At 40.8% G+C, this 13,924-nt stretch overlaps 1 protein-coding gene across 5 annotated transcripts in view; it reads right to left on the bottom strand.

The window, feature by feature from the left end:
* Positions 1 to 7,632: 7,632 nt before the first annotated feature.
* ARHGAP29 (Rho GTPase activating protein 29) overlaps positions 7,633 to 13,924 on the bottom strand; it is a 50,091-nt gene continuing 43,799 nt past the window's right edge. For 2 of the 5 annotated variants that reach the window (XM_086462725.1, XM_009948933.2), the window contains exons 16-23: positions 13,454 to 13,617; positions 13,008 to 13,196; positions 12,716 to 12,853; positions 10,895 to 11,127; positions 9,797 to 10,103; positions 9,523 to 9,631; positions 9,060 to 9,179; positions 7,633 to 8,534 (exon numbers count right to left, since the gene is read on the bottom strand). In XM_086462725.1, coding sequence (XP_086318851.1) covers positions 7,633 to 8,534; positions 9,060 to 9,179; positions 9,523 to 9,631; positions 9,797 to 10,103; positions 10,895 to 11,127; positions 12,716 to 12,853; positions 13,008 to 13,196; positions 13,454 to 13,617 — 2,162 coding nt within the window. Of the gene's footprint in view, positions 8,535 to 9,059; positions 9,180 to 9,522; positions 9,632 to 9,785; positions 10,104 to 10,894; positions 11,128 to 12,715; positions 12,854 to 13,007; positions 13,197 to 13,453; positions 13,618 to 13,924 lie in introns of all 5 variants that reach the window. The other 3 variants (XM_086462726.1, XM_086462728.1, XM_086462727.1) reach the window with 2 other exon arrangements.

The raw sequence follows: 13,924 nt of genomic DNA, 5'->3' as shown, positions 1-13,924 counted from the left end.
TCGCTTCATGCGAGGTAACAGTGAGGTCTAGAAACAAGGTAAGCAAGTCAGTGTCATGTGGAGTTTCGTATTTTGCCTGGCTGCCAACAACAAACAGTAGCTCTGCCCTGACTTCATCCTTCAGGAGAACATTCCCAGCCTCCAGATCGTCAACAGCAGTTAGCAAAGGGTCCTCTTACCCTGCTTATACAATAGCAATTACACCTTATTATCAAAAGCTATCAAGAATTTCTCTCAACTGAATCTTTCTTTAAGCCATTGTCTTCTGAATTTAATCATTACCTACAGTATGTTCCAACTTTTTCTGAGGAGCCTGAGCTCCAGGGGTACTGGCATATCACAGCCTTCCTCATTACCACCAGGTTAATAACAGTGCAACGTGTTCATTAATTCTCAAATTCTTTAATATTATCATGACAAACAAGTATCCCCCCCCCAGTAACTTCACTAGCAGGTTCTTTCAACTGTATGTCTGCTGACACGGCCTTAGAGAAGACAGAAGTCTTTCCCATGCCTTTAAAACTTAGTTCATGGGATTTTATGCTTTAAGCTTCACTTGTTTCATGAAGGTGGCACAAGTGGTTTTCTTCTCTTGGAGACAATGTTTTAGAGATTGGGGATTTCTTTTAGGCTTTCTAGACAAATCAGAACTGCAGTAACCAGAAAATACAATTTTTTTTTTCCACTCCATTCATTTTCACAAATTATTCTGACAAATTTAACATCCTTGCTGTTGCTGTGCTTTGTGGAAGGCCTGGGAAGTTTGTTCTTGTAACATCTGTGTGTGCAAAAATACAGACAGTTCAGTACATTTCTTCATGGACCATCACTCTCTAAGAACAGGGACAGTGAAGACACAAAAGCAACTGTTTCACAACACCACTACAGGAGAAAAAAATTTCATTCTTCTCATCTGATCTTCAATTTTGTATTTTCTAGAACTTCTAAAATGTCAGCAAGCTGCAAGCTCACATAGAAATGCATTAAGCTAAACACAACATGACCTTATGTGTGTTCAGACTTAAGACATCCAGAGAGGCATTCAGAGACCTTTTCAACGAGCTCTGCCATATTTCAACTAATATTTACCAAGTCAAGTAACATATTAGTATTAAATGGCTCATTTCACATCTCCAACATAAATCACCCTCAAGTATTACGGTCAGATCCAGAAGCAAAAAAGCACTGAGCGAACATTAAATTCTTTATAGATTTTCATCCCTAAGGGTTGAAAGAGACAGCAATGCAGCAAAACCTCCCACCAGTGCTCACACCAGGCAATGGCTCAGCTTCCCTCATGGCCTTGCTGTGGCTGTTCTTCCAAGTAGAAGTTGAGAACTTATCCAGCCTTCATTATTTAAAAAAAAAAAAATAAAAAAGGACGTGGCAGCGTTTGCCTGTTTCTTTCTCCTTCGCAGCGTTTTGGTGAGACCTTTGAGAATCTTCCATGAAACTTCATTTCACTGAATCTAACAGTCAATAGGTTTACACCTGACCACACTGCACTCAACACATTGCTTCCTTCCCAGCGCCATCTCAGGACCTTCAAGCCTCTGCACAGATTTGCCACCTACACCCCTGACTTTAACCTGGCTTCCTTCACAAAGGATGACACGGCAACCTCCTCTTTTACACGTGGCTTTGATCTAATTTCTGTTGGACATATGTTCATATCACAGCTGAGACTCATCCTGCTGCAATCTTGACAGAGAAACAAAGGGCTTTACAAAGGCACAGAGGGAAGCCCACTCTGATTAATGGCACTGCAAAGCAGAGAAACAAGTGCTGCTGCTGCTTGGCTGTAGACCATGTTTAAGCACTATGACTATGTCTGAGGCAATCAGACAATTTAATAGAATAATTCTATTCAGCAAACAAACATTCTAAGCCCGAGATTCTAAGTCAAGTTATTTTAAGAAAATGGATCCTTTTTTTGCTGCCCACATGCACACAGAGACAGCTCTAACAGATTAAACTAATCTCTCCTAATTAGATTTTTTACATCACAATTGGATGACTGTACGGTATATTTGTTTTCTATGTTTAACTACATCAGCTGTGCCTGTGACCTATTTTTGCTTTGTAGAGTGTGGGATCTTTGAAAGTAAACAGAGAAAACTTATGTGGGGCCTATCATTTCACACGGGAGGGGAAAATACAGTTCAGCTTACGGAGCGCACTGCACAATCTCTCTGGTAGCTCTACCTACAGTTGTCACCGTCACTCAGGGATTTTCCAGTGATCTGCACTTTGTGGCCAGCAGCAAAAAAGGAGGCATTCCATTTATGTATCGGAACATAATGAAAGCAATGAGTGGAAACAAAGGTTTCATTATAGTTCTTGCATTATGCCTACAATAGATATCTGATAACATAGAAGTTCCCTGTGATGTACTTCATGAACACCTATATGCAACACACGGGGTCACATGGTAGATGTGTTCTGTTATCCCCTCACCTACACATGCCACAGTTTCAACAGCTATTTTAGATACCAGCATTTTATTGGTTTCCTTATTTCCAGCTTTATTCCTGACTTTTGTCTACGAAGCCAGATCTGTTTGTCTAGCAAATTATAAAAGCAACCTTCCTGAGCTCTCCAGAAACACAAGCAAAGATTTCTTTAAAATTAATAGAATTTTAAAATTACCTGAAAAGACAGCTTTGAAAATATGCACACTCGTGTGCATTGGGTGTGCTCATGGGATGTGAGCTTTCCAGCATCCAGACAATTTCTGAACAGTCAAGATGTTCTTTCTTACATGTGTAGAAGAGCATATCCCTAGACACAGCCTCACTAGAAAGCTAACACAATTAATGCTAATACAATTTTGCCCAAACTGTAGGAGTATGCAGATATAATTGTATCTTATAAACATACATACCTATCTGCGTGTGTAGAGAAAACTACACATACACAGACTGGGGTTTTCTGAGTTGAGTTTTGCATCCAGCTATCTTACACTGCTGGGGAAAACCCAAGCTGAAGGTTTTTAAAATTTTCCTAATAAGTTTCAGAGGCCTCCCTCTATGAGATACATAAGGAGTGACCTGAAGGACAAGAATGGGAAGCTCTGGCAAGCTGTGGTCAAATGATATTTCTTGGATGTGACTGCTAGTAAAAAAATTAATGAAAGGAGATGGAAAGTGAGGAAACAAGTTGCACCATTTGAAGAGATAGCAAAGAACAAGCTGTAAAGAATTGAGTGCATTGAAACTGGTGGAAGCTGTGTTACTCACAAGGTTGCTGATAGAATGGTTCAAAGGGAGTGCTGACAAGAAATCAGAGAATAAGAAAAGGCTCAATGAAATCTCCATTTGAAGGGAATCTCTAAGAATCAAAGACAACCAGAATCAGACTCCGCCACACACACAGAGAAATGTTGCACTGTAAACAGATCCTCTCCGTGTGCAGACCCAGAGGTGGGCTAATCGCCCCAATCTGTGGTTAAACAAGCACACACCACAGCAAGCACAAACTCAGAAGGCATGTTTTTCTACTTCTGGTATAATCCAGTTTACTTCACATAGACACTCTTCTGTCATCCAGCAGCACAAGAGCTGAGGACTGAGGATTTTCGTAGCATTCACCTTCCTCAAACGTTTTACATTTTGAAAGAGTTAGGATGGCCTTTTCTTCTACTTGGGAGTGAAAACACTTTTCAAGGATCCCGTCTATCTCTGAATTAGAAACAGAACTCCCCTTTCTCTACAAAGACAAATGGAGATAGAACATTTCAGAAAGGCTTGTCTCCAAAGCATCCTCTTCTGAAACTTACTTCCCCATTGACATGTTTATATAAAATAGCACGGCTTGTAAATATCAGACCCATTTCCCCAACATATTAAGTCTACAAGTGGGATGACCCAGGAAGAGCAGATTTACAGTGAGTGCTGAAGACCCAGCACCCACACACTACATGCTTGGGGGTTACTTCAGATGAGCTCCAGTCTGGCCCCATGGACTGAATGTGCATTAGCAGCTGCAGGACATCAGGTACCCTGCTGAAGCACATGTTCCAGTTTAGTCTCATCCAAAAAAGAATCAAGTTCGTGAGCTCTGAGATCGCTCTGTACTGTGAACCACAGTGGTACGTAGAGAAGTCACTTAAAAAGTACAAACACGGTCCGAACTGTTACCAATGTTAGTATATGCACACCAACTGCCTTTGCAGAGCGTTTCATGTCAGCTTTCAGATGAACTCAATTAGGCCTCAGCTACGCTACAGAAGCTTAAGAATTCATGGCTTTGCAAGCAAACAAGGACTTCGTAAACAGAAGCAATAAAAAACCTGGAAAACTTACCACAAAAGCTTACCTCATGTGTGAGCACTGCTGTGCTATGGGAAAGAGAAAGGTTTCTGAAGGAATGTTCAGCTTGGCTGCAAAGAAACACATATCTTACATGCAGTTAGCACTTGCAGAATAACACTGCTCTGTTGTAAGGAGATTGTTTTAATCCCCCGCTTGATACAGAACAGCTCAACCTGTGAGTTTAAGGACTGCTGAATAAAAATCCTCCCAAATATCCAATATGACCAGAACAAGCACAATAAACTCTGTACTAAGAGGCTGATATTTCTGAAGGTATTTCTTCAGATCTGAACAAACCCCGTATTTGAAAAGACAGTCTCAGAAGAGAAGCTCTAGTGGCACTAGAGGCCCGCCTGAACAAACAGCTGTCATGACTAATTAGGTCAGCGACTTGTGGAAGTCGGTACTCGGCCAAAGCTTTAAGAGGGATGAGGCAGCGCATTACGGCTTCAGAAAACGCAATTACCAAGAAAATCTGACACCAAGAGGTTTCTTCCCCAGAGGGCGAGCCGCAGGGTGCCGGCACTTTGCAGTGACCCAGAGCCCTGTCACCTGGGCAGGTGGGTGGGATCGCGGCGAAGCCAGTTCAACCGCCAGACCCGGGGCAATCTGCATCAGAACCGAAACAAACAATGGGGACCATTAGTAGCCTTTTCAGTCCGAAAGAAAGCCGAAGGCTTTTCCACTTGGCTTACGGCTCCGCTGCCGCGGCCCGTCACGTCCCGCGCTGGCGGGTGCGGCCTTCGCCCGCCGCGGCCTGCTGAGGCGCCTCCTCCGGCGGGCGAAGGCCCCAGTGTGCCAGCCGGAGGAAACACAGCCTTTTACAAAAGTTTATGAATTAAAAAGTCACACACGGGCCCTTAAGTCTTTGCTTCCCTGGCCCCGTGTCCTGCCTGGTGTGGCAGGAAGGTTCTGGAAGAACGCTTCGGCCCCTCCTGTGGTGGTGTCACGCTGGGTGGCAGGGGCACAGCTCTTCAACAAGCTTCAAAGGTTTGCATTTCAAAAGAAATGCCCCTGCTCCTTCAACTTGTATTGCATTAAAAAAAAAAAAAGTCAAAGACATTATAAAGCAGGGACATGCATAATTCATCTTTCGAAAGCGATGATTTTTTCATAAGATGGTGTGGTTTTGAGACACCTACTCATCCACGCACGCAGGCCTGCAGAAGGGCGCTGCGCTCTCCTGCTCCCCGCCGAGCCTGACGGTAGCTGCCTGGCTAAGGGAAACATTGAAGAAAGACCCAAAAGCACATTTGAAACAGCAGAAACCTTTCACACTAGCAGAACATGGTGCATAAAAAGCAATATGGTATCAACCAGTAGTAACTGGTATTATGACCCGTTTCTCACAGATCAGTATACACTGTCATCATCCTGCATCTCAGCAGCCTGCCTGGGGAGTACTGGAGACCCACCATCAAACTAGATGAACATTTTTTACTACCATTTCTTAAGCCATTAGCATATTCAGTGCTAGACATGTGCTAAACCACTTCAAAATAGAGTGAGACAATAGATTTAATGGTAGTTCACAAAGTAATTTGCCATCTCGTGGCCCTAATCTATACTGATCAGCAGCATCCTGGCACAGCTGTGCTATGAGGTTCTGCTACAATGCCTGTAATGTTTCATTAACACTATTTCTGCTCATTAACCAGTTGTGTGGGTTGTTCCCTCTCCACCCCCACCCCCTTCTCAAAGTCGAACAAACTCCCATCTATGTAAAGAAGTCTTTACCCCTCCTCTTATTTTATCATGCAACTCACAGTACCAGTCTGGGCAGATACCAGCATCTGGCATCTTCAGCTTCTCTGTAGTATGGGGGAGCTCGCCAAAGAAACAGCTCCTAGCAGGGCCAAAACTGTCGAGCAGTAGCATGGCCTTTGCCAAGAGTGCAAGCCATGCTTCCGTGGAAATGTGACAAGGAATCAGAAGTTCAGCAGTGCGAGTTTATTATCTACTGATCTGGAAACTACGATCAGATTATGTCCACTGAATGCAGTGGGGGATTTTATTTGGGATATTTTGGGAAGAAGGGCAAAGGGAGCGGAGTAGGAAAATCCAGTATATTTTATGTTGTACAACCAGAAAAGTGATTCTTTGCTTTTTCTATCCCCTTAGTTCTTCTATCAGCAGAAAGTACCATGCTAAGATAATTGTACTTTAAAGTATGTGAGAAAAGGTCAGGCTAATTGTAATCTCATTAAGAAAAGCATGCCACCCCCCAACCCATCCCCAGAAGACAGATGCAGCAGAGTACTATACTATTGCAAAGGCCAAATGTCTGTATTTTAATAAGTTAGAAGAAATCCAGATATAGAAGCCATAGAGTCACTGAAATGTTAACAAGTTAATATATTTTAAAGCAAATATAACACAGTGTACACATAAAAACCATTTAATACAAAGTGAAAACCATTAGATGCACCTACTAATGCAGATTTTTGGTTATTTTCAGCTCTTTCACCGAAACTTGAAAACAATGCTCTTCATTTCAGTTACACCAGGTTCAATGGTGAAACTGATCTATAGCAAGCAAATCACTGCCTTTTCATTCACCTGGGAAAGACAGCACCACTGCAACTGACAGTCTCTCCAGAAGGGCATCCAAAGGAAACAGGCTGTGCACATTTGCCCCACTCGCTAAGCTATACAAGAAACCAGATGTGGATTGATTGCTGCTTCTGAATAGTAAAGCTCAGTAAGTGCATCCTTGCTGTACAAAACAAAAAAATATTAAAGTGACGACATAGAAAACTGGCAACAGATAACCATGTCTGCCTAAAATATACACGTATGATACATAATTATGGGCCATGCTGGCCAATACATAAGTCTGTTCTGGAGCAAAGCTTTAATTGCACAGATTAGAAAACTGAACAAATGCTTTTACAGAGCAAAGCACAAGCTTTGGTTTATGCTTAGACAGTGAACATGAAACCTTCCATTTTTATTTTAACGTCTATTATGAAAAATGGCTCCTTTCACTGCTACATGCAATAGTTTCTCTATGAATAAGCACTCCATTCCATACAAGGAAATGAAGTTCAGTGTCTTATTCAATGAACCCATTAGCTGTATCTAGACTGGGAATGCATTAAATCTTTATGAAAAGCTACTGAATTACAAAAAGTTTGACTTCTTTCCTTCACAATTCCCCAGCCCTCCCCCCCCATTTTTAAAATGCTGCATATATAAAAATAACTCCAATATGGCACAAAAGTAGGATTCTCAAGGGAAGGCAAAGGATGAAGGGGCAAAGGGAAGCCTCCGCTGGCAACATCAACAAATTGCATACAGTCCACAAGGAATTTGCACCCTATACAAAGTGAGCTTCCCTGTGTTCCAGTTCTTGGATCCTTTTTGGTCTCAGTCTCTGGTAAGTAGGCTTCAGATCTGTGGGGTGAATGTCCTCTGAGTTAGTTTTTTGTTCATTTGTGTTTTGTTCAGTATCACCTGACAGAAGTGCAGAGCTCCTAGCCAGTTTCACAGTATTATCCTGGTGAAGCACAGAGCTAGCACTGGTTGGTGCACAAGCTTTAGCAAAAGAACCCTCTTCATTTTGTTTTGATTTGTTAGAGGGTGGCTTATAAAATGTCCCTGGGGGTGGCTGCAATGTTCTTGGTGCCCTGAAGGCAGCAAGAGGATTGGCATCAGGACCATTCCCTTCCGTTGCTGTCCTTCCTGACCTGACAGAAACAGAATATGGCTTACTGGGAAGAATGGCATCAGCTGGATTGTTACCACTGCTGCACGATGAAGATAAGGCACCTGCAGTTCCACTCTCAAGTGCTCGGTTCTCCTGGGGCACGTTAGTCACAATCATTGCTGTCCTTGCTGTGATATCATATTGTTTATACTGCTTGTCCCAAGTTTTTCGCAGCATCTGGGTGTCATAACAAGGAAGTCTGCAGCAGGTATTACCAGCAGGGAGTGCCTTCACCTCTGAAACTTCTTCAATAGTAGGACTCCTGCCAAGCTTCTCTGGACTTACTGCTCCTGCATTTCGTGAATTTCTTTCATTTAAAACACACGGAGGAAGTATTCGGTCTACAGGTAGGCTCACAGGGCGAGTAGTGGGTTTTGTCCTTGGGACCCGCAATGGAACTTTGGTAATCTGACGGTTAGGTTTTCCAGGAAATAAGTTGATTTTACAGTTGTCTTCACCTAGAGAAACAAATGAATCGTTCTCTCTCTCTGAAGCTGGACTCGCAGCATCACCTAGAAGCACACAAATAGATGTGACTGGATCTTTGCGCCAAATCTAAATAGAAGTCAGCAAGACTTTTGCCAACAGAATTTGAACTTTATTACCGATTGCTCAACTTGTATTTCAACAGGATTACAGATTTTAGGTATACCTTGTATACATACTAGGAGTATCCTACTCTAACAAAACGTTAGCATTTCAATAGCAGTAAAACACATACTGTACAGATGTGACCAAGGAAGACACTAAGGAGAAAACAGGTAAAGAGGCACTGCACTACTTTTTTTTTTTGGCTGGTGCTTTCCCATCTCTGAATATTTTCACAGTTTTAATATGTTTCAGAATGTTGCACTGTTAATGTACAGGGCATGACTGAACTTGTAACGTCAGCTGAAAATCAGTCTAATCAAAAGGGATCATGTATAGTTACTCCTAAATAAAGTAGATGAAATCATACCTACATTAAAACAAATCACTGTAGTAACACAAAGAGAAAAAAAAAGTTATATAGAAAATTTATAGTTAGGTTAGCAAACCTGGCTTTTTTGGAGCAGAAATATTAATATCCAAAATACTGGTAGCTGATGATTCTGTCAGAGAATTACTCTTTCCAGAGCCTTCTAGTTCAGTTCCAGTGAGTGGCAATGATGCACATTCTGGGGGAAAACAATGGTCAAAACATGTTAATTGCTGGATATTGGTTTGCAGCGTCATAGCGGATTTCAGATATTCACAGTCACAGCATAATAAAAAGGGAGAAACCAAAACACTGTTGTATTCTCTTACCAAATACTTTAAGCTCTGATTCCATAAGCACAGGTTTCTTGAAAGTCTTTAGAAGGATTTAATTCTGTTCCTCTTATAAACAGTATATCAAAGCAGTGATAAGCAGATTTTATCACTTGCTTCTGTCTAAATTGAAGAGCTGCATGCACTATCATCCAATGCATCCATGACTGCTTATTCACCCACCCCAAGCCTCAATAAAAGCACACTAACCAGTTACAGATGTATCTAATTGTTCTTTTGTATTCTTGCCATTGTTCGATTCCAAAACCAATGTAGCTGTTTCTGAAGCTCTGCTTTCACTTGGAGCTATCAGACTACCCTGTTAACAGAAGTCAGAGCAAAAGTAAATGAGAGCTCAAGAGGAAAGGCACTCCTTAACAAACACAAACATCGAAAAGAAGCGTGCTCTGGAATGCTACAGCTTTTGACACAGAAGTTAAGATGCCACAGGTAGCACTGTGGCAGCACAAGACAAGTCACTCACTTCCTTTACAGCAACAAACGACTTCCTCTGCTGCTGTGGCTCCCTCTCTTCTGCTGATACAGCAACTCTGACTGTAATGGCAGTTTCTTCAGACTGAGATGTGCTCAGAAGTGATTTCAATGAAACATCAAATATCTTCTCATAGTATGTTATGAGCAGCTCCACTACCCGGGCCTGATAAGGGTAGTCCACAAGTGATGACAAAGAAACTGTAGCATCTGTTTGGCGTGGCCTGATCAGAGTTGGGCCAAATATTATGCCAAGGTTGCTGGCCGACATTTTATTTTCGTCAGACTGTTCTGTAACCCTGGATAAAGAGAGGGAAAAAAAACCAACCCCAAACCCCAAGAGTTAGAGTGTTTGACTACTTCAGAAATATTTTAGATATTAAAATATTATCTTATGTCTAAAGAGGCTAAAAGACAATAAAAAAACCTGAAGGTGGGTTTGGTGGGCAGGCAGAATCTTCAGCGCAGAATGCATTTCACAGCAGCTTGGACTAAGCTTTCCACATAGGGTGTTATTATGTCCTATTTGTTAATGTTATTTGGGCTATCTGGCATTTCTGGGGTTTGGAAAAAGAACATCTCTCATTCTAAGTAATAATATAGCTGTGGCCCATGCTTTTTATTGGTAGTCATCAGCTTGGTCCATCCTCATCACACAGCATCATATGTATAATCCAGCATTTGGAGGACACAGAAGAGGAAATGTAACTGGAGAATGGTTAATACCCATGATACAAGTTTCAATTTTCTGTTAATAGCCATTAAATCACTGCCCTTTCTAGGTCATATCCTAATGTAAATCACACCTAGGTCCCTGCAGCTGCCACTAAGTTGCTACTTGCTGACCTTAATGCTAGCACAAAACCAAGAATAATGGAGCTCAGCTCTTTCCCTCCTTTCTTTCCATCCATATTCTTCTCTCACCTGAGAATTCATTACACTGGAAAAAGAAACAGCAACAGAACAATGTCTTCTAAGGCATATGTGACTTCTTACTCTACAGTCATCAAAAGGGTACAAGAGTTTCTTAGTACGCAGCACGTAGCAGTTTATTTTTCAACATCAGTTTGCATTTAAAGTCTTTTCTCACCTGTGAAGGTGTCCAATAAGGTACTGAAGAGTGTTATAGTTTGGTACAGGCAGTTGTTTCAGAAGATCTTTAATTTTAATGATGATCCTATTCAGTTCAATACAGATTGACTGTCTTTTCTTTGACTGGGGGCTAGCTTGTTTAGGGTCCAACTCCTCATTAACATTCTGGCTTTCTTTTGCAAGTCCAATGAACTCATTGTAAAGCCGAAACAAAATCAAGGGTTCTGGAAGCTGAAGAAATAAGAATATTTCAGAAACACACTCAAGCCTGAATTTCAACTTCTTTGTTTTCTTCCCATTTTTCTTCAACTTTGTCTGGTCTAGCATCTTCTCTTAGCTGATGACACTGTTCAATCCTTATTCATCAGCTCAAACGACAATTTATCAAATCCAAACCCAGGTAACAAAAGCACTCCTCCCTACACCTTTCTCCAAAAATCTTTTGCTAGCCCTTTCCTGCAATAGCTTCAAGACTGAGCATTTATCAATACAGGTATAGATTTCAAGAAAGACATTGCTCTGAGGGAGGGTGTTACACTGCATATGCACAAATACTGTGATAATAGAACAGTTACTTATTTTTCCCCGTCTTTGATAGTATATTACATGCGGTATCAATTTTGGTCCATATTCCATTCTAAATTAGATTTTAGGCCACATAACATTTGATTTTATTTGTGATTTCGGTATTCTCTCCATCCGAAAATGAATGTTAATAATTAAAAAATTACAGAAAAAAAGGGACAAAAACCTCAAACTTGACCTATTTGCATTGCCCCAGCTTAGATAACAGCAAAAAGTAGGAAGACTATATAAAACTCAAAATAATTAGTTTTAATAATTAGCCTCAAATAGGGTTTAACTCGGGATTCTGTCTAAAAATGTCTTAACTGCATGTTTCTGGCACTGCTCCTGCATTTAAAATGAGCAGGTTTAGCTAAAAACCACTCCAACAGGTCACCTACAAAGGAAGTAATAAGACCAGAATAAAACATGTTAGTTGACTTTTTTAATTATGAGCCCTATTCAAAATATAGGACAGTGCCTCAAACTGGTACCCCAGTATGATGTATATAATTTGCTAACTTTTTACTTGAGTAAGTAGGCAGAGTACCTCTTCGTAATTTTTCAAAAGCACTTAACTTGATGATCATAGGATTGGAATACTCATCTCTGACAGTCAGCGTGAGGAAGAGGACAAGACCACGCAGCTAAGGATTATTCCTTTCAGGGTTAACAAGTTTTCCAGAGTGACTCAGTAATTTCACTGGGCAACATCCCAGCCTCATTTTTTTCAGATACATACTGAAACAGTTGTGGAAAACTCAATCATGAAGCTTTAAAACTCCATTTTGAAAGAGAAAGGTGGATAATCCCTTCATAATGAACACATCACGACCATTATGAGTGTTCACGAAATTTTTGTTAGCGTACATTAACAGCAATATATTAGCGTGAGGAGGCAAGAATATGGGAATATTTTAACTTCACATAAGACAGGCAAATTCAGTAATCAGAAAGGTTTTAGGGATTAAAGCTTCACTACAAGTGGATAAACAAAAGCTTGTTCTGCATATGGTCCTAATATTCCAAGAGGCATTATGGCCATGTGGAATACAGATTGTAATACCTGCAGCTTTCCCCGCCCCTGTCACAGGCTCCATGTGAAAAGAAGCCTACTGCAAATATACAAGGTGCTCATTTAATCTCCTGCTGCAGGATTGCTGAAAAGGGTGGGTTTTCTTCCCCCTCTTGTACTATATGCTATAGAAATATACTACACATCTTTGGTTTTCCATCTGAGCTCTCAAGTGCATACCTGGCGGAGGTACAACTTGAGAACATTGCTGATGTCATGTGCATAGAGTTCCGAGAGCTCGACCAAATCCTTGCCATTTTCAAAAGCTTGACAAAGCTTTTCAACTCTTGATTTGGCTCCATTCACACGATAGATGCCCTGAAATTAAAAGACCAGCACAACTCTATTTTAATTCGAAAGTCAAGTGTAAAACATAGATGATACGAACAGTACAGCATTAACATCGTAAGATTTTTTTTTTTATTTTAAGAGATTGTTCATACTTAAGTTTTATGAACAAACTTGAGCATACCTTGACATTCAGCGCTCTGCTTTCAATTTCTGACGTACACTTTTTGATGATGAAAGGAATGCCATCGGGAGCATTTTTAGCAGCTTGGGCAAATTCCACTCCAAACAAGTGAAGCCTTCCATGAAGTTTTTTGTGCCCACATTGAATAGCTAAAGTCTCTAAACATTTTTTATGGCATGCAAGTGAACACTACAGGGGAGGGAAAAAAAGCACATGGTTTGATACAATCTGACACCGTAAGAAATGTCTCTGCTGTTTGTCACCCCGTATGTGAGCAAAAGGAAAGATTTATTAGTCTGTTGTGCTTTTGCTTTGAGTTCATGATGATTCTAAGAGCCACAAAGTATGATTCTGTATTTTTTTAATACAGGAAATTAATGCGAGTTTCCAAAACTCCTGACTTTACATAAATCCCAAGCAGCAATTTAAACTACTTTTCAACTTACCTCCTCACATTCAGCTCCATGAAATACCACTAAGCTGTCACATTCTCTGCATTTAGATGGAGCTCTCAGCTTCCGCAGTTTGTGTGTTTGTGCTGCTTTGGACATATTGGCGTTTCTAAAAGGTCCTGGAGAATTTGCAGTTTCAGATGTCAGATCATTTAAACCTGGAGAGAATTTCTGTGTTACGGCCATTCTACTATTGGGATAGGGAATTTATTCTGATTTTTTAGAACCGTGCTGCAGAACACAGAAGCAACCATCAAAGCAACCAAAACCATTTCAATCACAAGGAAGCAAAACAATGTTACAGTTTACATAACGGGCACAACTATCAAATGATCTTACATAGAAGTAGAATCAAACAATCAGTTCTGCATTTTTAAGTATTTCAGTTTTTTCCTGTATTAATGGCATGTGAAAATAACAGGACATTTAATTCCAACTGCTCTGCAGTTCAGGCAACTATTCATG

The sequence above is a fragment of the Leptosomus discolor genome, chromosome 3 (genome assembly GCF_034619465.1).
Source record: "Leptosomus discolor isolate bLepDis1 chromosome 3, bLepDis1.hap2, whole genome shotgun sequence".
Classification (NCBI taxonomy): domain Eukaryota; kingdom Metazoa; phylum Chordata; class Aves; order Leptosomiformes; family Leptosomidae; genus Leptosomus; species Leptosomus discolor.
The sequence above is the reverse complement of the archived record's forward strand: the minus strand, read 5'-3'. Positions and strand labels throughout refer to the sequence as shown.